Source organism: Myotis lucifugus, unplaced genomic scaffold, assembly GCF_000147115.1.
Source record: "Myotis lucifugus unplaced genomic scaffold, Myoluc2.0 scaffold_143, whole genome shotgun sequence".
NCBI lineage: Eukaryota > Metazoa > Chordata > Mammalia > Chiroptera > Vespertilionidae > Myotis > Myotis lucifugus.
The window spans coordinates 477,315-504,802 of record NW_005871191.1 but is presented as its reverse complement, the minus strand read 5'-3'; the positions used below and the strand labels follow the sequence as shown (position 1 = coordinate 504,802).

The window sequence follows — 27,488 nt, the reverse complement described above, 5'->3', positions numbered from 1 at the left end:
GTCCGGGCTCAGTAAAGCCACACAGACATGCTTAATTTCTTTACCAACATGTTCTGTCAATACGTATGAAATATTTTCTGCTAGAGAAGTTTGTCTGAACCTAGGAGTCTGGGGTTTTTATTAGGTTTTTATTGATTACAAAGCTCTTTGTCCCATCTCTGGATGAACCTCACATTACTATGACTTCAAATTATCCCTGGAGTTTGTCCTACCCTGTCATTGCCAAATTCTATGTCTTGGTTCTACTTTTAAATTCAAGTGAAAATAACAAAATAAGTCTCTTGGGAAATCGGCTACAGAAATATATTAAAAATCTCTAAAAAAATGCATTAAAATGAGTTTAATGGAAAAAATACACAGTTGGAGTAGTCAGAAATTGGACAAAGTGGTATGTAAATGTTTCCATACCTGCTGCTTTCAACAAAATTCACTTCATGGAATAAAAAGTTTGTAAAGGATGTTCGGTAAAAGCATCCAGAGCAGCTGCTGTGCTTTGGCACTCACAAAATTAAACAAGTGGCTCCATCCAGCATTCAAATGGCAGGAAGATTTGCACAAAGAGATGGGATCATGACATTGAAGCAGATTCACATAGCAAAAAAAAAGTACCTATTCAAAATATTTATCACTGACTTAATTCTGACATCTACAAAATTTCGTGCTGCATTGTATTCACCATCCCTCAGCACTCTTGTCAGTAATGTTAATAAACCATCAATTCTCATTCCTGCTAGAAGGAAGTGCAGCCACTGCCTGTCATGTCAATTAACTGCCAGGAAAGAGATTTACATGACAGACTGGAAGGGCTCCTAGAGGAGCATTCTTTGGACTGTTAAAATGAGGACTCAAAATCCTCAAATTTCAACGAGGTAGAGAGTTCTGGTAAACAGTGCTCTTCAGACACAAGTGAGGAAAAAACAACTAAATGCTCTGGAGAAAGGAAACCTGTTAGTATACACTGTGTAGCATCAGCATCAAATGTCCTCCTTTATTCCGTCAGTTTTTATTATTCATCCGCTAGGTGCCTGGCACTATTCTCACAATTATCTATTCAATGGTTAGCAAAATGGAAGCAATCAGACTGCAAGTGAGCCTATTGTCTGTGAGACGTTAAGAATCAAATAGATGAATGGATAGATCACAATTGTAATCAGCGGGTATTGAATTTAACCATATGCATTAATACAGGCATGCAAATTGTTCAAATATTAAAGCACTTCTATATTAACGGGCAAATAACCATTTCCTTCATCCTGGCCCTTTTCCTGTAACCCCTTATCTCCCCCTGTTAGTTAGCTGCCATTCATTAATAAATGGTGAACATTCTGTCATAGCACAATGGCTCTGCATAACACCCTGACAGCCTTGCACATCTCCACATAGGTCACAAAGGTAAGGCTCAAAAATAAATAAATAAATAAATAAATAAATAAATAAATAAATAAATAAATAAAAACACAAAGGTAAGGCTAACCTGTGGTTAAACTCAAGTCTTGGTAGAATTCCCTGTTATTCCCCATGGAACATAGATGAGTAGGTGGTCTTGTTAGAAGCTGTTGTTCTAGGCCATTCTATCTCCCTATCTCACAGGAGGCTCCATGAAACAGTTTTCTATCTGCCTTCCTAATTCCAGAGAGGCATGGCACTTTCCGTTTTACACCTTTTCCCTCTTTTGGGTACAGCTATCTATAATAATAAAAGAGTATTAGACCGGACATCCTTCAGGACAAAGCCACAGTGGGTGGGGCTGCAGCAGAGGCCCTGGCTGTGGCAGCGGCGGGCTGGGGCCTGGGCCAAGGCCCTTGCACAAATTTCGTGCATGGGGCTGCTAGTAGGCTATAAAACCATTTTGCTCCAGTTAGAGTTGGATTCACAATGGCAGAGAGACATCCCCTCTGGTGTTACCTGTCTTATGTCATCCCTGGTTTGATTTCATCTAGTGATAGCAGAGATATGGACTGCCAACACCAGGCTGATCTTCCTTATGCCTCCGTGTGTATAATAAACTGTCCAACGGGATGTGGGCTCATGGCTCTTTCCTGGATGAACTTTTGGGAGTGTGGCAAACCTGCCCAGGAGCTGCCACATGCTGCTGCTTAGGGACCACTTGACTGCCTGACCCTTGTGGAGCAGGGAACTCCCAGGACCCGGCTCCAACTTTCAGGCCACAGACAGATTTCATTGGTTCATGTCCATAACATAGCGATTACTTTCTGTTTTAAATATCACAACTGGAGAAAGTAATAGAAAGAAAAAATAAAGTATTTCACAAGATAATTTAGCAAGAAGGCTGGAATTCTATTTGCAGTTCAGAAATGGATCTCTATGAGAATTAGCATTTCAACTGGAATCTAAAAGGTGTTAGGAATGGACCAGGGGCATAGGGTAGCAGGAAATTTTTCACGATTCGAGGCAGAATGAACTGGTACAGTTGAAGACTCAGAAGCATACAAGAACATGCCTCATTCCATGAACCATATGGAAGGCCAGTGAGACATTATGCAATGCAGTTGGGTTAAAATATCTCATGTTCTTTTCTGAAAACTTCAAGACTTTATGCTAGTAAATGATCACATAGTAAATATTTTAGTCTTTGCAAATTATATGGTTTCTATGGATTCTACTCAAATTAGCATGGTTGCATAAAAATAACTAGATAATACATAAATACACATGTACATGCATACATACATGCATTAAAGGTACCTGTGTTCCATAAAATTTTTTTTAAAAAATAGGTAGTTTGTCAGATTTGGCCTTTGGGTTGTAGTTTGCCAGCTACTCCTTTAGTGCATGACTACTAATCTAAAGATGCCTGTTGTGTTAATAAGGTTTATGGATGCCTGTAGAATGCCAACATGCTTTATACATTGATCAACCTCTAGTGTTTTTGTTCTGCCCTGAGCCATGAAACAGTTGCTCTGTGATTAGCCTTGTGTAATATCTTTTCCTGTTTATATGCAGCCCAATTCTTACAAGAACATCCCCCCAAATTGACTTTTGGAAGCCTTGGCCCTGCTCACCTCACTCTCCTCAGCTGCCTTGCTCTGCATACTGCAGCCATTTAATCCACCCAGATTCTCATCTCTGCCTCCAGAGCTCAGAGCAACTACAGTGATCTGCTTGGAACATAGCACTTGGCACCTCAGTCAGGAAACTGTTCTCTGGATGAAAGCAGATGTAGTCACAGGTCTCACCAAGGGAGTTTCCCATACTTCAGATTTCACAGCCTGGCATAATTAGCTCAGAGTTGCTTATTGGGAGGAGGACTTGTCCAATATCAGTTACTTGTGTCATGTCTACAAGCAGAAGTTTTGAATCTTTTATTTATTTATTGTTTCATTTGAAACACAATATTTAAGAAAAATTTTAAACGTAAGTATAGTTGTTATTCAAACTTATATTGGTTATATTAATTTCAGGTGCACAACACAGTGATTTGACAGTCCTGCACCTCACAATGTGATCATGCCACTAACTCCAGTAAACATCTGTCATCCTGTAAACCTATCACAGTATTATTGACGATTGAATCTTTTCTTTTTAAATTACAAAAAATAAACACTTCACAAAAATTTTGTTAATAAAAAGTGAATTTATGTATTCATAGTAACTAAAATTACAATGTTCATTTGATTTCAGATATGACTTAATCAAGACATTTTCAAAGTCACCAGATTCTGTTATACATTTATTTGCTATTTTCTTTTTCTCAATATTTTTTATTGATTTTTAGAATGAGGAAGGGAGAGAGATAGAGAAATAGAAACAGCGATGAGAGAGAAACATCATTGATTGGTTACCTCCTGCATGCCCTCTATTGGGGATGGAGCCCACAACCTGGGCATGTGCCCTGACCAGGAATCAAACTGATTACCTCTTGGTTCATGGGTTGATACTCAAACACTAAGCCACACCAGCCAGGCTACTATTTTCTATGTCTTGTTTTACTTCTATAGGACAGTTTTAAACTCATGTTGTTCTCTTTTATTCTAGAAATAATGCCTATTAGAGCTTAGACTTAAACATCCTCATATTATATTACCAAGGGAATGAAAAAAATATAATTTTTATTCACTCAGGTGAAGAAAAGAGACAGCTTTCATTCCAGGAGTTACCAATAAATATTTCCTTGTTTTCTATTTTGACATTAATTAGATGCCTAAACCCAATGACTAGAGAGTTATGATAGAGTAATTGTTTTAAAAAATTACATCCCTGTTTCTGGGATCTCTCATAAAATGCATGGCTGAGAAAGGGTATGAGGTAGTTTCTTCCAAAGTCTAGGTGTTTTGGAGGGGAGAAAGGGAATCAATATCAAGCACATAAGAAATTATCTGCAATATATTTTCCTTAAATAGCTACAAGTGCTATATGAAAATGCACGTGATGGCAATATGATAGTTATAAAAATTTAAATTTCAAGAAAATTACATACATCTACTCTTATTTCCCAATAAAAAAGGCTCATTGAACTTTCTAACTTTGATATATTGAAATTTACTTTTAATAGCAGTTACAATCAGATGTTATGCTAAGCTATTCCTATGTAATTTGAGATCTAAATTTAGTTCATCTACATATATTAGTCATTCAATTCCAAGTCTCTCAGTATAATTTCCAAGTTAATGATATTGAAATGAGCAGGTGTTGCTTCAAAAACCTGATGGCCAAAGATAATCTTGGTGCTACAATTTTATATTTTTATGAAAGTGAGCAGAAGCAGGTGGGAATTATTGACTTTCTGCCTCCTTACCTCTGTGATAAAATGGACTGTAGAAATGATGGTGGTGGTGTGATGGTCCATGTTATATTTCTAGAGTCTTATCCACAGCTTCTAGGTTAATGCTGCTGAGCAGGGCATATGTTCTTCATGTATACTAATAGAGGCATTGAATTTACATAAAATATTTAATCCTATCATTATCCTTTTACCAACTGCCAAGTATACCCTATTGAATACTTGAGAACATCTTTTATGCATTTGTTATCTCATTAGATAAATAATCTTACAAAAGAAAATACTTCAATCTTCTAAGTAGTCTCCAAATATTTTAAATCATAAAACATCAATAAATTTTGAACATGTCATCCAATGTGTGGGTATTTATTAATTACTAGAGGCCCGGTGCATAAAATTCATGCACTGGGAGGGTGTCCCTCAACCCAGCCTGCACCCTCTCCATCTAGGACCCCTCAGGGAATGTCCGGGACTGCTGGCTCCCAACCACTCGCCTGCCTGTCTATCTGATTGCCCCTAACCACTTCTGCCTGCCAGCCTGATCACCCCCTAACCACTCCCTTGCCAGCCCGATCGATGCCTAACTGCTCCCCTCCAGCCCGATCGCCCCCAACTGCCCTCCTCTGCCAGTCCAGTCACCCCTAATTACCCTCCCCTGCCCGCTTGTTCACCCCCAACTGCCCTCTCCTGCTGGCCTGATTTCCCCTAACTGCCCTCCCCTGCTGACCATCTTGTGGCTGTGGGTGCCACCATCATTGATAGCATGGCAGTCAATTAGCATATTCCCTCCTTATTGTTTGTGGGTGCCACCATCTTTGAAGGCAGGGCAGTCAGTTAGCATATTCCCTCCTTATTGGCTGTGTGCCACCATGTATAGGACAGCATGAGGGTCAATTAACATATTCCCTCTTTATTAGATAGGATTAATTATATACATTTATATCTTTAGTGGTTCAGAGGACCAGCTGTGGATCTGAACTGCCTAGACTTGAATTTTGGGTCTGTTATTTCCCAGCCATCACCTTGAGTGAGATATTTAATAAATCTATGTCTCAGTTTCCTCACTTTAAAGGGGTGGAAACAATACTAGGTACTGGTGCAGTTATATATATACCCAAGTTTATATTGTTCTTACAATTATCACAGTACTATTTTATTGCCATACTCTGTATATTATCAAACAAAATGGAAGAAAAGCAATGATGAGTTTTAGAAAATATGTAAATATAACTTCTAATATATTTCACATTAGAACAACCACGGTTTATTTTTGAATAAAGAATACAAAATATTTTATAATGCCACCTACTTATCTATTTATAATGTTGAAATGTGAAACTAAAATGTAGAGTTTCTAATGTATTCTCCCCATACTCTACTGGAACATCTCATCACTCACCATCTATATTTTTGCATTATTGCCTGGAACACAGCTGCATGTTCTTATTTGTTCCAAAACATAGAGTAAGAACCATATTATCCTATATAATAAAAGGATAATATGCAAATAGACCGAATGGCAGAACAATTGAACAACCAATCAAAGCGTAATATGCTAATGATATGCTAAGGCTGCCCTGCACTGACCACTAGTGGGCAGAGTCAACTGGTCAACCAGTTGCTATGACATGCACTGACCAGCAGGGGGCAGATGCTCTGACTGGTAGGTTAGCTTGCTGCTGGGATCTGGCCAATTGGGACTGAGTGAGATGGGCCAGACATGCTCTGGAGCCCTCTAGGTCCCTCCCTGGCCTGATCCCCTGCCCGATCGTGCACTAATGGGGTTCCTTAGCCTGGCCTGTGCCCTCGCAATCCGGGACCCCTCGGGGAATGTCAGAGAGCCAGTTTCAGCCCAATCCCGCAGGCCACTCTTCTTGGGAGGCTGCCAGACGCAGGGCTCATAGCTGGCAAGTGCTGCTGTGGCAGTGTGAGCCTCTCCGGATTGATCGATGGCAGCAGGCACAGTGGGGCCAGTACAGTGGGGCCAGGATGAGCAGGAACAGCAGGTAGGAGCTTCAGGCAGCAGCTGCAGGCAGTGTTGGACTGTGGGTTTCGGCTGGATCCCTGCAGGCCACACAGACCACCGGGCCTCTAGTTAATTATAAAGTAGTAAGGCTATGGTAGAAAACCTCTAACAATTTCTGGCTTTGTTTTGCTAAAGCTAATTGTAATGTCAGTTGTTACTTCCAGGACCCTTACAGACTCAACTTGTAGTTATCTACTGACCTATCCCCAGTAAATGGGTCACAACAGTGCTTTGAGTTTGTTTATTATAACTCAGCAATGGCCAAAACACTTGGAAGGAAGGCTCTCTTCTGAATTTCCTACTTAGAGTTTGTATACATATTTTCCTAATCTGGCCTTAGGTGGGACAATTTCCAGGCTAATCTTTCTAAGCTGATGGCCATGCCAGAAAAGAGTCTGGCTAGACATTGTTATGCTGATACCTGTGGCGCTTCTTTTTCCAGTTTTATCAGAAGATGAAATAGCTGAGACTTTAGTAAGATTGCAATAGACCATGCTGGCCCTTATATCTTCTCAATGTAGCACCATATAGTGAGGTGTTTAATTTTTTAAATATCATTTACTCTTAATGTGTAAAGTAAGGCTAATTATTAAGACTCAATGGTGACAAAAGAATATTCTAGTCTCTTATATCTTGGTGCCTAAGTTGTTTATCCCTCACTTGTAATTCAATTAATCTTCTAGAGCAGGTGAGAAAGATTGTAATTATTATACATGCCCAAGGAGGAAGGTGAATCTTGTGACCCCCTCATACTGCTTCCTGTGTCTTGGCAGAGAAACGCATGCCTGTGTGCAAACACACATTAGTGTATCTTAAGTGTTTTACTTGGTTTAAAATTAACCATGATTTTGGACTATATTCTCTTGGCTCCTAAAAATGGTTTTATGAATCTATAATAATAAAAATGTAATATGCTAATTAGCCTGGACAGCCAAACAACCTCCTGGACATCCTTCCTGACAAAGCCAGGGCTGCGAGGGCCGAGCCCCTTACATGAATTCTGTGCATTGGGCCTCTAGTTGAATTATAAAATGTTTGTTATAATTTTTTATTAGAACCTTTGCTTTCAGCAACCCTGCACCATCTGTGTATCTGGTATGTTTACTGTCTTTGACAATGAGAATGTGGGAGCCAACATTTCTTTTTGTACCTGGCTGCCACAAGTCTTGGGACAAATTTTCAGCTCAGCCAAGACAAATGCTAAAACTGTATGACCTCCGCCTGCTCTCACTGCCCCTCATCTCCTTCACATGCTATTCATAAGACATGTGTTTTCCAAAGACCCCATTTGTTTTATTTATGTTAAAGATTTTAATACATTTAGTGTTAAGATTGTGTCAAATCCTTTTTAGCAGAGGTAAGGAATAGATATTTTCATATTCTTTAAACCTTAGGAAAATTCGCCAGAAAAATTAAAAAGATAGTCACATATTATTACTTAGAAGGAGAATATAGGGAAGAATTAAAATAAATTGCGCCAATACATTTTCAGAAATATTGACTCACAAGCCTAATGTATGAATGATGAATTAGAACCTTGTAGATTTAGCCAGTTTTGTAGAATGACTCATTGAAATTCAGATAAAATTTAACTGCATAACATTAGGTCCTATCTATTTGTTTCATGAATATACATTCATGTTTCTTAAAATAAATTTTTTAAAAAGAGCTCCAGCCAGTTTTGCTCAGTAGTTAGAGTGTTGGCTAATGGATTAAAAGGTCATGGGTTCAATTCTGGTCAAGGGCACATACCTTAGTTGCAGACTTGATGCCGGTGCCAATCAGGGAGTGTGTCGGAGGCAAGCAATTGGTGTGTCTCTCTCACATCCATGTTTCTCTCCATCTTGACCCTTCCCTTCCACTCTCTCTAAAAATCAATGGGAAAAATATCCTTGGGTGACAATTAATAAAAAAACAAATAAATAAAAAATATAAAAAAGACAGTTTTTGCATTAAATACAGCACTGATGTCATCCTTTGTAGTCTAGCTCAATTTAAGGTGGATTCTTGAGAAAACCAGCCAGAAACAGCTCCAGAAGCAATAGACTGAATGGTGATCTAAACCAGGCACCAGAGTTTTGTGGGCTATAAAACCTTGAAGTTTTGTAGCTCCATATTTTCCCCCCAAAAGTAAATAAAGAATTATGATGTGAATTCTAGCTTCTAAACATGTGATAGAGCACAGATGATAAAATGTACATCTATGAAAATTAAATTTATTTTTTGGTGTTACTTTCAGTAGAAGACACTGTGACTCTCAGTCCACACTGACAAGCCACTTTCTAGTTCTCTCTTCTAGCTTAGACATACCTTTAGATTATCAGTTAGAATCTCCTATTGTGATTTTCACTTTACACGATTTCTATTCATTGTATATTGTCAACCTATTAGACATATGATGTTACCTAGTCTCAGAAAAATTAATCACTGAGTATATATTCAATGATTGAATATGAATGAAAGCTACTCTAGAAACATGATAAGCTCCAAAGTAACCCAATCCTTTACTTCACAGGAGTTAAATTGAAAAAAACAGATAAACTTTAAATAAAATTCACTCTGGTAAAGTACCCTGTCTTTCACAGGTCTTCTGATGGTTTAATAACCATAGAACTGTTCTTGTTGTATATAGTTTTGTAACTATTGCACATGAATTAACCCAGTAGCTAATTATTTGAAAACTAGAACCACAGTATAATGCGCTCTGAGTTTCAGCCAACATAAATAAACCGAGTGTTTTTGCCAGCTGCCCTTAACAGGTAAATACTTGACATCTGGGGAACTGATGGTAATATAGCTTTCAAATGCACATTTATTGTTTCCATTGGAATTAATTCTATCTGTCCTGATACAAGTTCACTGGTTACTATATTACTGTACATCCAGAAGTCATTCTTTAGTAGGACTCCCCTAATCTGGATGATAGGATTTGGGCTGAAACCCACACAAGGATGGAGAAGGACTGGACCAGGAGGGCTTGTACCTATGCAGACACCCTCTGGACTGCATGAAGTTTCCTGGAAGCCGTTGCTGGTGTAGATGTAGTACTGAGGCTGGTGTAGATGTGCTTACCCCTTCCCCTGAGGTCTAAGAGGAACTGCTCTACTGAAGCCCACCCACTACCCGTCTCAACTGTCCCTAACTCCTGTCCTAAGCCAGGGAGCTAGAGAGAGACATAAGGGCCATTCATCTTTCCTTATTTGAGGCTCAGGCCCATGGACAGAAGGTGGCTTAGGTAGGTAGGCCCTGCTGCTGCTGCCAGAGACTGTCACAATGTGAGTCCTATGTTTGATGGTTGAGGATGTCGAGGGGCTGGAGGCAGCAGTGACTCAGGGTGGGCAGAATGGTCTGAGCCTGGGGATGAGGATCTTAGAATCTGAGACAGAGGCCCATGATCCTAAGGGGGGTATGAGTGGGGTTTAGAGCACACGGCTCAGAGCTTATGGGGATTCACCCACTTGTAGGTGCCCTCCTATTGGAAGTGTTCTCTCCCTGTCCTCTTTTTCTCTCTTGAAAATTCAGAATGGGTTAATTTTTAAGCATTAGTGTATGCATTCATAAGTGCACATGTGATGTATTTTATGTGCATGCATCAAGTAGCTGTTTAAGGTCAACAAGTGTCAACCAGAAAATTATTCCCTACAAGAGTAAAGTATGGAGAATAACACATATCAACTTAGGAAACAAAAAGTAAACATAGATACAAAAAAATGGATATAGGTTTTTATAAATAAGAAAGTATCCTCACCATCTCCTTCCTCCCAGGGGGTCACCATAGGGCAGAAAACTTTAATCAAGGACAGAACCTCAGGGTTCTGCTTCCCAGACTGTGAGGGAGAGGAGAGATGAGCAACAGACAAATGGGCACTTTGATAGCTGGCTACAGCCTTGCTATAAGCCCAGGGCGTTATAGCACCCAGTGTTGAAGAACTGGTAACTGAAGAAAGGTAACTGAACAGCCTCCTGCTGCTGACTTCTCCCCAGCAAACTCAATCCCCTTGCCTCACAAGAGCATCAGAAATGTCCTTCATTCCTTTCCACTTTGGATTCTTTGCATTAGCTAAATGTAAGAGGCAAAGTCTAGTGGTACAGAGAGGTTCTCAACCATGAGGGGAGGCAGGCTTTTCGGCAGGTCCTCTGTGAGCCTGCTGAGCATCTTTTTGTCAACATAAGATTATAGTATACAGGGTGGGCAAAAATAGGTTTACAGTTGTATGTGAAGCACAGAATTTATTTTTGTATTATTATTATTTACTAGAGGCCCGATGCACGAAATTCATACAAGGGGCTCAGCCCTCCCGGCCCTGGCTGTCTCACAGCCCCGTGGCCTCGCCCACTGGTCATTCTGAAAGGTCGTTCCGGAAGGTTGTTCCAGAAGGTGATTCTGCCATCCAGTCTAATTAGCATATTAGCTCTTTATTATATAGGAGTTATTATTGTATTAACTTCCATACCAACTACTATAAACCTGCTTTTGCCCCACCCTGTATAGCTAGAAATTGGTAGAGGCAGGATTTTAAAACACATCTTCTAAGTCTGAGGCCATTGCTTTTTTCTTTCAATAGGACCTTTATGGATTTGAAAAGGTACAGAGATAAGGTGGGATAGAGAAGTGTATTGGACTAAAAGTCAATAATAAAAAGAGTGAATACTGCCCTAATTGGTTTGGCTAAGTGGATAGAGTGTCGGCCTGTGGACTGAAAGGCCCCAGGTTCGATTCTGGTCAAGGGCATGTACCTTGGTTGCGGGCACATCTCCAGTGGGAAGTGTGCAGGAGGCAGCTGATCGATGTTTCTCTCTCATCTATGTTTCTAGCTCTCTATCCCTCTCCCTTCCTCTCTGTAAAAAATCAATAAAATATATTTAAAAAGAGTGAATACTATTGTATTAGTCTTCCCAGGCTGCCATAACAAAATACTATAGAATGGGTGGCTTACACAACAGAAATGTATTTTCTCAGTTCTGGGGGCTAGGTGTCTGAGATCAAAGTGCTGGTAGGTTCAGTTTCTTCTGAAAGCTCTTCCTGACTTGTGGCAGGTGCCTTCTCGCTGTATCCTATACGGCAGTGATGGCGAACCTATGACACGCGTGTCAGAGGTGACATGCGAACTCATTTTTTTGGTTGATTTTTCTTTGTTAAATGGCATTTAAATATATAAAATAAATATCAAAAATATAAGTCTTTGTTTTACTATGGTTGCAAATATCAAAAAATTTCCATATGTGACACGGCACCAGAGTTAAGTTAGGGTTTTTCAAAATGCTGACACGCCGAGCTCAAAAGGTTCGCCATCACTGTTCTAGGGCCTTTGTTCTGAATCAGCATGGAGAGAGAGAAATATCTCTGGTGTCCCTTCCACTCCTTATAAGGGCACCAGTTCTATAGGATTACCCGCCCCCCCTTTTTTTTTACTTCATTTAGTCTTAATTACCTCCCTAGAGGCCCTGTCTCCTAATACAATCACATGACCAAGAGTCAGACCTTTCACATATAAATTTTAGGGGGACATAATTCAGTTCACAGCAGCTAAAAATATACTGTTGGATTTATATCACGTTACCTTCAGAGACTTGAGGTAAAACTTTTCCTATTTAGTAGATATTCATGTAGAATACATCATTTTCTCAACTTAGCCAAATGAATTTTCAAAGATAATTCTTTAAAATTTTATGGCAGTGAATGACAGATGCTCAAAGTGAAGGAGAAATTATAGAATTTACTGTAAGTACTAGCCTTTCTTTCATTTTGCAGGCCCAACAGCTTACTGATCTGGAACAAAAATTAGCTGTGGCCAGAAACGCGCTGGAGAAAGCAGCTCTTGATCGGGTACGTGCATATCCATGAGCCATCACAACTTTGGTTTTAGCAGACAAAGCCAGGGCATGTTCATTGCTTCCCTTGATTTATTAATGCAATTTCAGGTGCTGTTCATGTAAGGTGGTTATAGGATTTACGAATGCTGGGTATTCCTGTTGGAACTCAATTTTTTTCTTGTTTTTGCTGCTACAGTAAATTGACTCAAGGTTCAGGCTCTGTGAGTTCATGGCTTTATTTTCCTCCTTACTGGTATATTTGTTCCATAACACCATAAATAAACATGCTTTCAAGCACCAATAGAGATGACATGTATTAACTCTGAATTAATGAGCTATAAAGCCAATGGGAGTAGTCATTGATGTTTTTCATTCTAGAAATCTTAAATCAGAGTTCTGGAGGTCTTTACATAAACTGACTTAACCATGAAGTCAGTTTATATACAGAAAATGCAATAGTGGGTGACAGTCTATCTTTATAACAGCTTTACCTATATAGCTATATATATATATATATATATATATATATATATATATATATATATATATATATATATAAAAGCCTAAGCAACTGAATGACCGAATGACTGGTCAACCGGTCGCTACAATGCACACTGACCACCAGGGAACAGACACTCAACGCATAGGATCAGGCTCCCTCCTGTCTGGATTGGGCCTGCGGGGATCGGCCCTGTGGGGATCAGGCCAAAACCGGCTACCCGACATCCCCCAAAGGGTCCTGGATTGAGAGAGGGCACAGGCCAGGCCGAGGGACACCCCCCCCCAACAGTATATAGATTCATTGAAATTTATTTTGCATACCATAAAAGTCACACTTTTGAGGTTCACAGTTATGCTACCATCACCACTATTTACAAATGATTTTCTTTATCTCTTTTTACCTCATCTATTTATTTTATATCAATCTCTCATTGTGTTACAATTATGTATGCTCAGGATAAACCACAACTCCCATTCCATGTCTGCCTTTGCCTTTCAATAGTCTTTATGTGAGTCATTCATGGGCAATAGATAATTGGTACATGGAAAGACAAATAAAATATGAAGGAATTGCTTATGTAATTCAGAATTACTTTTCTGCTGTTTAATAGTTATAGTATTTGGTAAAATTTCACTCCCTTTTCTCATTTTTAAATTAACTTTACAAGATGGGGGAAGTAAATATCTCTTTTTCCTTTAGTTCACTTATGTATTGTATATATTAACATGTATTATATAGCATATATACATTAGATACATTGTTTATATATATTGTTTATATATGTCAAATATATGTAATGCATGTGTTTGTATATATTAAAATTTTCATGTATAATACATTGTATTAAATAATATACGTATTAATTATATATAACAAATATATATTTGTATAATCAAAATGATCCCTTTTAATATTTAATTCAGATTGGTATTTACCTGATATTTGTTACATTTGTCTATGCAATTCTCTTTTGAATTACCCCTGTAATTTCTAAAATAAGTTTTCTTTTAGAAATTATTCTGTCTGCTATGAAGAGCTCTCTGTTTTTGTGATTGCAGCTTAGCAACAATTTTATTTAGAAAAATAAGCAAGTAAGGTGATTGCACTCATTAATTAATTTTGCAATAATATACTGCATATGTTTAGCAATTTTGTAAAGAAAGGAGATTATCTCCTAATCACCAATTTGAACCATGAGTGTTTTGATACAGAGTAGAGGAGGTGGAACATTTGAGTCTAATTCATTTTAAAATTCTTCTGGTATAACCTTCTTGTTATGCAGTAGCCATAAAGAACCAGGCTAAAATTTTACCTCCCAGGACCTTGGGTCTCACATAGGCATTCTCTTCACTTACTTATGACCAAAATTTCTGCAAAGCTAACATAGCTAACTTTTTAAACCAGATATCTAGAAAGTATCATAGTACAGGAATTTGTAATGACATTTGTTGAATTCTAATGATTTTTTCTTCTTATGGTTTAGATCTTTTGGACAAATGTACCTTTTTAATGAATAACTAGATATTTTAACAACATCTCTCCTTTGTGATTGTCATATGTTATATTAGCTTATCCAAAAATTAATATAATATTTAATGGTTTTAGAGAAGCCTACCTGCTATTTTATAGACTAGATCAAATATAACTCATCTTATCAAGATTGCAGATTTATGAGATTTTTTATTTATGAAAAAATAAGCTTATACCAATTTATGCTAATCTCTGACCATATCCAACTCATGCTACATAATATTACTTTTTTAAAAAGGGAAATTGCTAAGTATTGCTAGAATCAGAAAATCAAAGGAATGTATAATCCTCAAGTTCAACTAGACAATCTTTTTTTAAAAAAAGTATTTCTCTGTTATCCCTGCCATGATCTCTGCAATGTGCCTTAAGTCTGAAAAACACGCTGAATTCCCATGGTTCTGCACAGCTCAACTTCCTCTGAGATTTTTAACAACTCTGACTGTCAGAATGATTTTTATTACATTAAATCTCTTCCCTGATTTGATTTCAGGTCATCCATTTAGCCAGTCAATGCTAAATATGTTTGAAATGCCTCTTGTGTGACTACCATGTGCTAGGTGCTATGGAAAACAGAAAGCATTTATAATATATGGTCTTGGGTTCCACATCTCTCACTATTTTGTTGGTCATGAACAATTAGGAAATAATTGTATGCAGAGCCATGAGGTCATAAAGGCACCAAGAATGAGAATGAATATGTGTATTTTAAGTACATGTGGGTTGGATGGGCTTGTGTGGCCATATAATACTTCATGAGAAAATCATAATTTAGCCTTAGTTATAGAACTTGGAGTTAATGCAGAGTTTTCTCCTCCCTCCTCTTACTCATTCTATGCTTTTCTCCTCCCGTTTCTAATCCACCACCCTCCCACCACCTCCACCATAACTATGTACCTGCCCCACACCATGCCACACTCCTGATTCAGGATGAGAGACCTAATATTGCAGTGTTTGAGTAAAGGTCTCCAGTGTCCATCTATGAGCAAGTCATAATTTTTCAATTGAATGACTGTGTTTGAATCCCCCAAACTATTTTTGTTGTTGTTGTTAATCCTCACCTGAGGATATTTTTCCATTGATTTTTAGAGAGAGTGGGAGGGAGATACACAGAGAGAGAAACATCAATGTGAGAGAGACACATCGATTGGTTACCTCCTATACACCCCCAACCAGGTCCAGGAATTGAGCCTGCAACTGAGGCACATGCCCTTCACCGGAATCAAACCCTGGACCCTTCATTCCACAGATGGACATTCTATCCACTGAGCAAAATCGGCTATGCATCCCCGAACTCTTTATGCTTCACTGTAACATGAAATAATAATGAAACTTACTTTATAAGGGTGATGAGAAAATTATATGTCTCAAAAAAGCAACATACTAAGAAGAATTCTTGGCACCTGGAAAAGGCTCAGTAAGCATTTTAATTATTATTATTAGTGAATGAGATCACAGAGACTACCTCTCTGTGATAATAATTTCTCTCTTTAACCTTCAGCATTTGGTCACACCTTTTGCTATAGTGAACTATAAAAGCATTTCATATTACTGGAGGTTAATTTCAACAAATTTAATGTAAGATATGTGTGAGGCTCATAAACTGTAGTTATAAAGTCAGGTAGAAATGGTAGTTCACTTCACAATGAATAAAAACTTCAGTTTAATGACATTGCTCTCCCCCTCTCTCCATCATCTCTGTATCGTTATGTGAGGCTTTTTTATTCTCTTCAGGTGTTTGGCTCCTAAGAATATTACATCTGGTCTTCGAATAACCTTCACCACCCTATAAATATTATGAAAACAACATTTCATACTTCAACTTGGTTCTCATAACCTATTTAATGAAAGAAGTCTCAGTTTACTATCACAACATAAACAATAATAACCGTAAAATCTAAGAACCAACCTTGGTTTCTCCAACAATCAATTATTTATTTGGCAATATCTTATGAATTACATTTAGGCTCAGCAACTACTAGAATGTAAAAACAACTTTATGGTTTGGAAATCTATCTCTCAAACTTTCATATGGAAAGAAAAGTTTCTATTACATGTAATCATCACAAAATTTCTCTTAGGGAAGCGTGCATAATTACATCCATATTACAGATGACACAAGTTAGGCGACCTACATACACTCCTGGGACTAAGTAGTAAGAAAACAAGAAATCTTTTTGCCACAGTATTTCTGGCACATAACAGGAGCATGATAAGAACTTATTGATTGAATAGAGAAATGAAGATTTAACTTCATAAATTAATAAACACGCTATATATCCTACATACTAGAGACCTGGAGAGACTCTGAGCAGAGAGCGTAAAATATTAAAGGACCTTTCAGAATTCACACAGCTGATTTCACAGCAGAAATAACATTAAAGAAAAGCCTTTGGATTCACAGCCCCTCATGGTCTTTCCAAATTGTTCTCCCTACTTTCTGGTTCTGGGGTGCATCACTGAGAACCACAGCACCCAAGTCACTGCAGATCAGCAGCTCCTGTGTTGAGCGTCTGCCCCCTGGTGGTCAGTGTGCAGCATATGTACTGGCTGTTCGGATGGTTGGACGGTCACTTAGCCTTTTATATATAGATTTTCTCATGCAAAATGGCACCCACTTATATCCTCTAGAAGAATTACTTTATTTATTCATGTAACAAATATTTAAGTTAGAAACTGATGATGCTGCCGAAAAGGTACTGACACTCAAAGAAATTACATTCTAATAGAGGTAGATAAATAATAAACACATAAACAATAAGATCATTTGCAGTGGTAACAAGGGCTACATAGGACATAATTTAAAAACAGTGATAGAGATTCTAAAGGAGTGTTCCTTGAAAGGGTGATCAGGGACTATGTTTCAAAGAAGATAATATATAAACTGAGATATGAATTTTAATTGGAATTTCCTGCATAGCTACTTGAAAAAAGGGTTCTGCAAGCAGAGGAAGCAGCAAATATAAAGGCTGTCAGATACAAATGAGCTTGGAATGTTTGATGAGCTATAAATAAAGGACATTGTTATAAGCAGGTCCTTATTAAGGAGTCTGCATTTTACTAGAGTCTGGAAAAAAATGGTTTGGTGTGGGAATAAGGCAGGGCAAAAACAAGACTGACCTTCAGAGGGAATAGGTTGTAAGATCTAGGACAAGGTATACATTACATGGTTTGCATCATATTTCTTAGGTGACATCTTGTTTCAGTGAACTTCAAAGTGAACAGTAGCCTGCAGTTTCAAAACCGACTATGGCTGGCAGCAGGAATGAAAATGTAATCATGTGATATAAAATCATTGTCTGGGTCCTGCTGATAGAACTGGGTCAAGCCAAACCTGAGGAGTGTCTGTGGTAACAGGCTCTATTAACTAGATTAAGTGGAAAACTAGGTTTCGTTTTGTGTGTTGTTTTCAGAAGATGACCGGATTAGGGCAGGGTTGCTCACAGCAATCTGCTGTCTTTGGCAGGAAAAAAAAAAATCTATAATGTACTCAAGCACTGGAGCCAGAATCTAAGGTAGGGGGCAAAGTTACAGGCTTAGGGTTCAAAAATAAGATAAAATATAAAATTAAGAATAGGTTGAAACATAAAAGATAGTTTACTACTGTGGCTGTGAAAGCTGAGGAGTTGGAGGTTACGTCTGTGTGATGTTTCTGTTATCTGCGATGATCCTGACAATGTCAGGAGAGCTGTGGAACAAGCAAGATGATTGTATCAAAGTTGGGACAATTACAAATGTTCATGTAAGACGCATCCCCGGTTGTTGTTTTATTGGAAAAATTTGTCTTGCCTAAACAATGTTTATTGAAAATCGATGTTTGACAATATTAACCGAATGCTGTTTGTTATTTATTTTCAGCACCTAATTTCAGCCACCACTCTGGAATTTGTCTATTATGAAAACATATACCTTAAGCCTGTTACAAATCCAAAGCTAAGATGTAGAGTGGTTTTAGAGGAGCCAAGATATGAACACAGTGAATACAGTAACCACCGTTACTTTCTGCATGATTTAAACATTAAATCTCTGTATTTCAAAGCCACATTAGCTTTGAGTCCCAGCCAAGGCTTGCCTGACCCTGTCACATTAGCTCTGTTTCTATTGTCCCACTAAAATATGCAACACAGAGAACATATTTTAGTGGGTCAGTGTCAGCTGGGATAGCTCACTCCTGACACAACACCCAATACCTTGAGCTCCTGTTCTGTAGTGAGAGAAAGGGTCAGCCAGGATTATAACAAGAAATAACAGGAGAAGAAAACTGAACTATCACTTCATTTATTTTTATTGATATAACTTGTTAATTTTCTTCTCTGACACACAGAAAGAATGTTTTCACCTAAGTTTTTAAGTCATTTATTTAAAAAAAAAACTTTTTGTTGAGTCCCTTTAAGATATCAGGGATTGTGTTATGTGCACAACAGTTCTGAACAAAATAGGCAACTTATACATGTGTGTATATACATATAAATTAAAAATGATAATTAGTGATCAATTATATAAAGGAAACAACAGGATCAATTATAGAATTCAATGGGGAAGGGGAAGGGCAACAATCTAGAGACAGACAAGCAATTAAAAGGGGCCACTTTGAGTACAAGGTCATTATTCAGCTTAGCCCCCTCCTGTCCACTTAATGCTTCTCCATCCTAGTTCTCATCAGATTCTCATTTTGCCTTAGACAAATTCATAGAGCAAGAGTAATGAGAAGAAAATGCATGTCTGTTCTATGTCTTATATATTTCCAGTTGTTGCTCTTATTGCTTCTTTTTCAAAATTTCTTGCTGTGACCAAAGAGAGAGATTTCCTAAACTGCTATTCTAGCAATTCGCACTCACAACTTAAAGATAAATATTATCATAAATCACATATTAGTAGAAAGCACAGAGGTAGGCATTGGGAAGGATATAAATCATAGCCACTGCTTTTAAGAAATTGATCACGAAGGCTTTATGGGAGACAAGAAATACCAGTAGGGGAGGATGCTCTGTGAAAGTGTTTCTGGCATAGTTTATGAAAGGCAATAGTTTTGTTGGGCGTATTTGCCTTTGACAGGTAAAGAAAACAAACTGTGCTGCTTCACTGATCTATGAAGGCACTGAAAGGCTCATCTCCATGTGTGCCAGCTTGTCCTGGAGTCTCGGCCTCAGTAACTAATCTCTCTCTTCGCCTCTCTTCGCCTAAAGGCCATAGCTCATGTCTTGAGATTGATGTTTCTGTGACATTGTCTTATTAGGGTCTGTATCCACATCCCAAAGTACCCTTGAGTTACCGTGAGATTTCCTAACAGTTGGATGTCTCTCTTCATTTTGGCCCCTGAGGATCTCTCTGTCGTTTGTACTCAGCTTTATATTATTATTTTTTAGCTTATTAGTATGTAAAAAAATATTTTCAGAAGTGGGTCCTGGGGATTCAATGCGAGGCAGAGATGATGGTCTATGTAAGTTCAGTCTGCCTGGTGATATAAACCGAAAATAACCCCGTCTGAAAACTTCGAACTTTCTTTTCTTCACAGTAAAATCATAATTCGTAGTGCCAGTTTCACAGATGTTTGAAAGCATAAAATTATTTCCTGCATGTGAAAGTTGAAAGTGCTTGGAGGATTGTGATATCCTATGCTAATATCAGAAAGTATTAATATTATTTATAGTCAAAGAAAATTAACTTCTACTTCTGAACAAGGCCCAAAGGAAATAAAGGTTTTATTGGAAACAAATTTATTTTTCCCAATATGTGAGGAAATTGAGTCGCTAATACAGGCTAATCTGAGAAACACAGAGGCCTACATTGCCAGGGGAAGGATTTGTAATAAAGGTGGCTGGTCCTATAGAAAGAAGGCAGGTTTCTAAGAGCATTTTCTACTTCAGTTTGCCCCAGAGTATATTTTCTTCAACAAATAGATTCAGCAACCAATCATGATTGAAATCATGCCAGTTCAAGGAAAAAAAGGAAGTTATGTCTCTGAATTTCAGTGTTCAACATTTATCATAAAATACATTAACTCCTAAAAACAAAGAGATTGAATATGCATGAAACAGGGTATCATGTGGTTCTGTTTATCATGTAAAAATTGTGATCTCTTTTTTTTTTGTAGGATTCACAACTGAAAGCACTGAAACAGACCGTGCAACTCTGCCTGTCATCTGTTTTTCGTGATCAACCACCCCCTTTGAGTCTAATCAGGTCAAACCCAACTCAGATGTCAATTCCACCCAGTCCCATTGATGTCAAGATTCTAGATGCAAGGACAAAAAGCAAGGTACACTTTATTTGTGCTTTGGAAAGTAAAACCAATGAACTTGTATGCATATATGCATAACTCGTGGACACAGACACTGGGGTAGTGAGTGCCTGGGGGGTGCGGGGAGGCTGGAAGAGATTAATGGCAGAAAAAGGAGGACCTATGTAATACTTTCAACAATTTTGATTTTAAAAAACAATAATAATAATACAAAGTAAAATCAAGTAATTACTATGTGGTCATCAGTGTGGATCTAAGTAAAACATCAAAATAATGTAAATGGATGATAGAAACCCAATTTGTAACTCTACATAGTCACATGGTGAAGACTATCTTTAGTAGAAAGCCAGCTGAATCTTAGGCAGGATGATCTGATTGTAAAATAATAGTAATTATCATTATTTATAACAATTATTTTTCTAAATTAACATTCTAAAATAATTATTATGTTATAGTTAGTTAAAAGAAAGTGTCTTGTATTATATTCCAATGTACACCAGAAGTTAAAATGGGAAATATTTTTTCCTAGTGTATAACTATCATTCTTTCAAAAGTGGATACTTTTTTTTATTATTATTAAGACAGTTCTCAACACTGCCTGCACATTAAACTCACTTGGGATACTTGTTAAAAAAAAAAAAAATTCCTGACACTTGGGACTAAACCCAGACCTATTAAATCAAATTCTTTGTGGTTGGGCTCCAATCAGTAGTGTTTTTTAAAAGCTTCCCAGGAGGTTTTTGAGACCTACTGACAAAGTCCCCATCACACTACATCATATGCGGCACAGGCTTTTGGTTTCAATTGTCAGAATCTGCAATTTGCAGGCTGTGCATTTAAATAAATCCTGACAACCTGAAAGAGTGGAAAAAGGATTTCCTTTCTGACAGTATATATTTATTTGAAAGTGCTGGCTCTCTTATCGTTTGCCTGAGGCTCTCTCACTGTTAAAAAGAATGTTACAGATACCAGAACCACTTGTGATGCTGATATCTCAGGGTGGGCCCTGGAAAACCTGAGACCCACCTATGCAGTTACACATTTGTGCAAACATCTGGAGCCTATTTCTTGCTGCTTATTTCTGTGATTTCCTATCTTTGGAATAAAGGGGATATGGACAATTTGTAGATTAAAGAAATACTACATTCAGGATCTAGACTAAAAAAAAAAAGTGAAACAAAATAATTCTAACATAAAACAGCATGAGCTCTGGCTGGTGTGACTCAGGTGTTTGAGTGCAGGTTCATGCACCAAGAGGTCACCAGATCCATTTCCAGGGCTTGGGTTGTGGGCTTGATCCCCTGTAGGGGGCATGCAGGAGGCAGCAGTTGATATTTCTCTCCCTCCCTCTCCCTTCCTTTCTCTCTTTAAAATTAATTTAAAAAAAACATTTTAAAAAATGCAACATGAGACTAGAGATAATTTTAAAAGTTTAAGACAATTAAATGCATGACTATGACTCCAAAATTCCCATGTACTAGTAGTATGTTGTGTGTTACAGGATATAAAAGCTACTTACCCATCTATGGAATATTAAGCTGACACCCAAGTTAAAACCTTCCATATTCAATAGCCCACCATTTTCTAGGGGTACCAAAATAAACAACCAACACATACTTTTACCTCTTTAAACAAAAATTATTTACTTAAAATTGGAATCAGGTGTGATTCTCTTCTTCTTAAAAGTATTACTAGAGCTATGAAAGTAACTTGTATTTACAAAATATTTGATAAGACAATTCTTCTGGATTGTAGAGGGGAGACAAGGAGCATGGATAAGACATGGTATATGATATTAATCAGACTCGGCTTCTTTCTGGCCTGCTACATCAGAGGCTGGACTCACCTAGTTTTTGGTTTCTCCATTTTCAGCAGGTAAATCTTTTTTAATATCTTGGTTAGCCAGTTGGCCTCTTTTTTTTTCCCCAATAAGATTCAATAAATTTAAAAGAAGGCTAGTAAATTTATATATTTTCAAGCAAATCTAGATTTGCAAATGATGAAATGCACTATGAGATTAACACCACCTAGAACCTTTCATTTTGCCACTGCGTGTTCTCTGTGGCTAAATTCACCATGGCACATGAATCCATTCGGGAAGCATTCCTGACAGAGCTGAGTCATATATTGGAGAACCCTCCCCACCACCTGTGCTTTCTTGCTATCAAAGAATATGGGTAGCAAAGAGAGAGGTTCCCTGGATGCTTATGTAAAGACACAAGAGGCAGAATTTCTGAACTTGTTCCCATAAAGTTGACCATTTGCAAAACTATATGCACCTTATTTTCATCGATTAGGAATTCAATTTGCTACTAATATTATGATCAAGATCCTTCCGTGAATGCCAATCTGTTTTGCTGAGCGCTTATGAAATCCTGATTGATATTTTCCCATATCTCTTACTTAGGAAAAGATAATATCCTCCTATTCCCTATATCTCCATGAGTCCCTGGCCTGAATAATGATAGTTTCATCTGACGGAAGTAAACTCCTTCTTCCCAACCTCCCCATGCAATTGCCCAACCATGTCTAAACTTGCCACACCCGTCAGACATTGTAAACATTATCCTTCCCTCTTCCCCCATGTAGGGCCCATTCTTTAGAACAGAGAAGGGGTTTTTATATCCCTGGAACATCAGTGCTCACTTCCACCTCATCCCTCCTGATGATGCCGCTAAAGCCCTGGCAATGACCCAGTAAGGTCCCAGATTGCATTACCCCACTCCTGAGACAGCCAGAAGCATAACCTTGGTCTCCTTAAGCTTGTTCTTGAGCCACATTAAAAATGGACCTCCTCTAGCTTCTCTATATGCTTAATATTTTATTAGTACAAAATAGATTAGATGTTTTAATTTTCAACTTTAAAATGTTGGGAAAATACATTTAATAAGACTATGCCTGATTTCCTAGTTTGCTTCTTTTCAATTTTAGGTATTTGTTAATGTTTTGAGATTAAACTGATATTTTAAACATGTATAGGTAGCGTGACTTCTCTGTCATATTTATATGCTCATACACATAAGGCCACCTACTATAACCATTTATAACATTAACTACTCTAAAATTATATTAGTTCTTTTTATTAGGAAACTGATGCTTATTTGTCATGGACAGTTTTAGAAATAATACAAATAGCAATGATATCAATACTAACTGACATTTATTGAGTTTTACTATACTCATATAAAATTAAATGCTCCTCACAAAACTCTAAAAGGGAGAAATATTATTATCCTCATTTTTTAAAAGATGAATATTTCTTTTGGAATAATTTTAAAATAGAAAAAAGCTATCATTACAAACTTTGTAGCTTGATACTGGGATTCTCCTCCCTACTCTGTAGCATTTTTCTCATATCTACTCTACCGCTGCCCTCTAAACCAATAGGCCAACAACTGACCTTTCTTCCTAAATATAATTTCTTGCACTGTTTCCATCACCTTGAATGCTCCCTCCTCACTCTTGCCTTAATCATCCAGAGGCCCATTTTAAAGATTACCCTTTCCATCATGCCTTTTCTCATTACCACAAATGGATTTGACATTTGGCCTTTTGAAATATTTCCAATTCTGCTTGTGCCCTTTTAATTAATCTACTTTATCTTATAGCTATTTATGTGAATAACAATCGAATTATGTAAGTTCTGTGAAGACAAAAATCACACCTGTCTCATCTTTATATTTATCAGTGGCTTGTGACACAGAGAACTAGCTTATTTGAAGACATTTTATTTCCCTGGTTAATTATTTTCTTATTCCTGGGGAAGTCTCAGGGGGGAGATCAGAAGATAGAGGTATTAAACAAGAAAGAATAGGAGGGAAAGAGGGAGTAAGACAGGATGCCTTCTGTATCTCATACAACTAAATTAAACTTATTTAAGTAAAAGGAAAGAGGAATTTTATTTGTTTTATGTATTTATTATTGTACATAAAGCCCAGCATTTGGGTGAATTAATATAGAAACTGTTTTCCATTGTCTCTCTAATATACTAGCTTCATTATTTTTTTACATTTAATATTCTACTCGTTTTATTAAGTATCTTTGGTGTTTATTTTTAGAAAATTATTATTTTTTGTAAGAATGCCCCCCTGCTAAGGAATATAACTGCCTGTAGAAAAACAAGCCAGTGCTGTCTAGAGTGTAGCACAGAGAAAACCTTAATGGGTTTGAGTACTCTGACCAGACCACATCCTAGTCTTTGTCTTCCAAGGTCCCTAATGGTTACAATCCTCTTTTCCAGATCCCCTGTGATCCATTGAGATCAAAGATTCAGATCCAAACAAGTTAGCACTCACTGAGTTTTTGTCTATCTTCCAATAGCACCCTCATAGATTAATGGGGAAAGCAGTATATTCAAATCAGCGCTAACCAAGAAACACTCATTTGAGTAGATAATATTACACAAGCCAATAGGAATATTTATATATATATTAGTTATGGTATAACCCTTCTCTGGCCAGAACTGGAAAACAGTCTTTTCATTTTACCTTACTTTTTAATTTGGTGTTCCTAAAAAGATGAATTTTAGAATAATATTTTGGATATCCAGAGGTATAAAGCAACAATTAATTAGTTAGTAAAGCATAGGAATCAATATAGTCCTCTATGCAAATTACATGGGATATTACAAGACATTTTCTTTCTTCCTGAGAAAATAAGATGTGTACTTACTATTTCTGAGATATACTGGAAGTTAAAGTGAAAAGAAAGTACATGATTCCATTCATTTATTTATTTGTTTATTTATTTATTTACTAGTAACATGGCACGTGAAATCGTGCAGCCCCGCCCACCCGCACACACCCCGCCAACCGCCCCCTCCCCTTACCGCCCTGACTTGACACCCTAACCTCTCCACCCAGAGCTCCAGTGTGCTAGCCCCGCCCGTGACCCCTCTGGCCTTCTCTGGCTGCTTCAAGCCCCACCCTTGGTCCCACAAGTTGCCTCGAGCTGGTCCCACCTCCTCTGGGTGCCTCCCCACTTCTGCCCTATCTCCAGGGCAACACAGCAGCTCCACCCCACCATGCACATGCCTCCTGCTGAATGGTAGTCATGGCCTGAGGGTGTCATGACCATTAGCATATTAGCTCTTTATTATATAGGATTTATTGAGGAGCTAGGATTCTTAAAATAATCCTAATTGACATCACTAATACAAAATAGTAGAAATTATTTTATTTCATTTTTAAGTTAAGTTTTAAAGTTGAAATTTTGAAGTCTCTAATTATATACAAATTCCCATGTTGTTATTTTTCTTTGAGTGTGCTACTGCCATTGTATTATATTTTACCATGTCCTATGAATCTATTTGTTGAACCTATTCTCTCTGCGTCTCTTTTCATGTTCTCTCTTTCTTTCTGAAGCCTGAACAAAGCACTCCTGGAAGCAGTGAGAACTCTCAAGTTGTTACAACAAAGGAAGAAAATCTGAATGCCCCTGAGTGCAATTCTGAAAATGTAAGATTAACTTAAAATAGTTTTAATAGTCTTCAACATGAAAATGGGATCATAAGCATTTTAACAACCCTAGTTCATGCCATCATGACATGTCTATTTATATATACTATCTACTATCTAAACATTGTACTTTAACATTTTAAAAAGCAGATGTTCTTTGGATGTGAATCAGGAAGTATAACCAGACTCTTAGGAGTATGTGAACTTGAGTTGTCTGATATAAGGAGGATAACCATACACTCAGCAGGCTGCTTATTTCCACGACCACATGACATAACCTGTTAAAATATTAAAAACAAAAAGAAACAAGTAAACAAAATCCCAAAGGATGTGATTTTATAGTATTTTCCCCATAAAGCAAATAAACCTAGAAGTACTAGTATAGAGAGATTGCATTAGAGCAGTGGTCCTCAACCTCAGCTGCACATTAGAATCACCTGGGAATCTTTTTAAAATCCTGATTTCTGGGCCTCATCCTCCGGAAATTCTGTTTCTTTGTTACTAATGTTGTGGCCCCACCCAAGAGGTTCTGGGTTGGCAGGAGGTGTTACTCTTACACCCCTGTCCTTGGTAGCTTGCTTGCCTGCTGCTGCCGTTGTGGCCCCACCCTATAACAAAGAAACAGAATTTCTGGAGGATGAGGCCCAGAAATCAGGATTTTAAAAAGATTCCCGGTTGATTCTAATGTGCAGCCAAGGTTGAGAACCACTGCATTAGAGGAAGGGAGATTCTTAGCATTCACATGATAAGAAGAAACGTGGATTTTTTTTTAAATTATAAAAAGTGTAATGAAATTTTAATTCTAGAACTTTGGCACAATCATAGATTTATTGTGTCTGGATTTGAGAAACAGAAAATGACAACAATTATATTGAGTAGGTTCAAAGTTAGGCTTCAATCTAGGTAACAAAATGCAAAGTATCTATTGAAACCATTCATGATTGAAAAGAAATCAGGCTATAGCAAATGAAAATAAGTCAAAATAGAAACAGAGGTCCACCAAGTCAATCTGTTTTCCTTCTATTGCAGTGGTTCTCAACCTTCTGGCCCTTTAAATACTGTTCCTCATGTTGTGACCCAACCATAAACTTATTTTTGTTGCTACTTCATAACTGTAATGTTGCTACTGTTATGAATTGTAATGTAAATATCTGATATGCAGGATGGTCTTAGGCGACGCC

The 27,488-nt window shown here is 37.6% G+C and overlaps 1 protein-coding gene across 1 annotated transcript in view; it reads left to right on the top strand.

Moving 5' to 3' along the window:
• LUZP2 (leucine zipper protein 2) overlaps positions 1-27,488 on the top strand; it is a 296,852-nt gene that overhangs the window by 258,112 nt on the left and 11,252 nt on the right. The window contains exons 8-10 of the mRNA XM_006094778.3: positions 12,520-12,594; positions 20,705-20,869; positions 26,215-26,307. Of these exons, the coding sequence (XP_006094840.1) occupies positions 12,520-12,594; positions 20,705-20,869; positions 26,215-26,307 (333 nt within the window). The remainder of the gene's footprint in view (positions 1-12,519; positions 12,595-20,704; positions 20,870-26,214; positions 26,308-27,488) is intronic.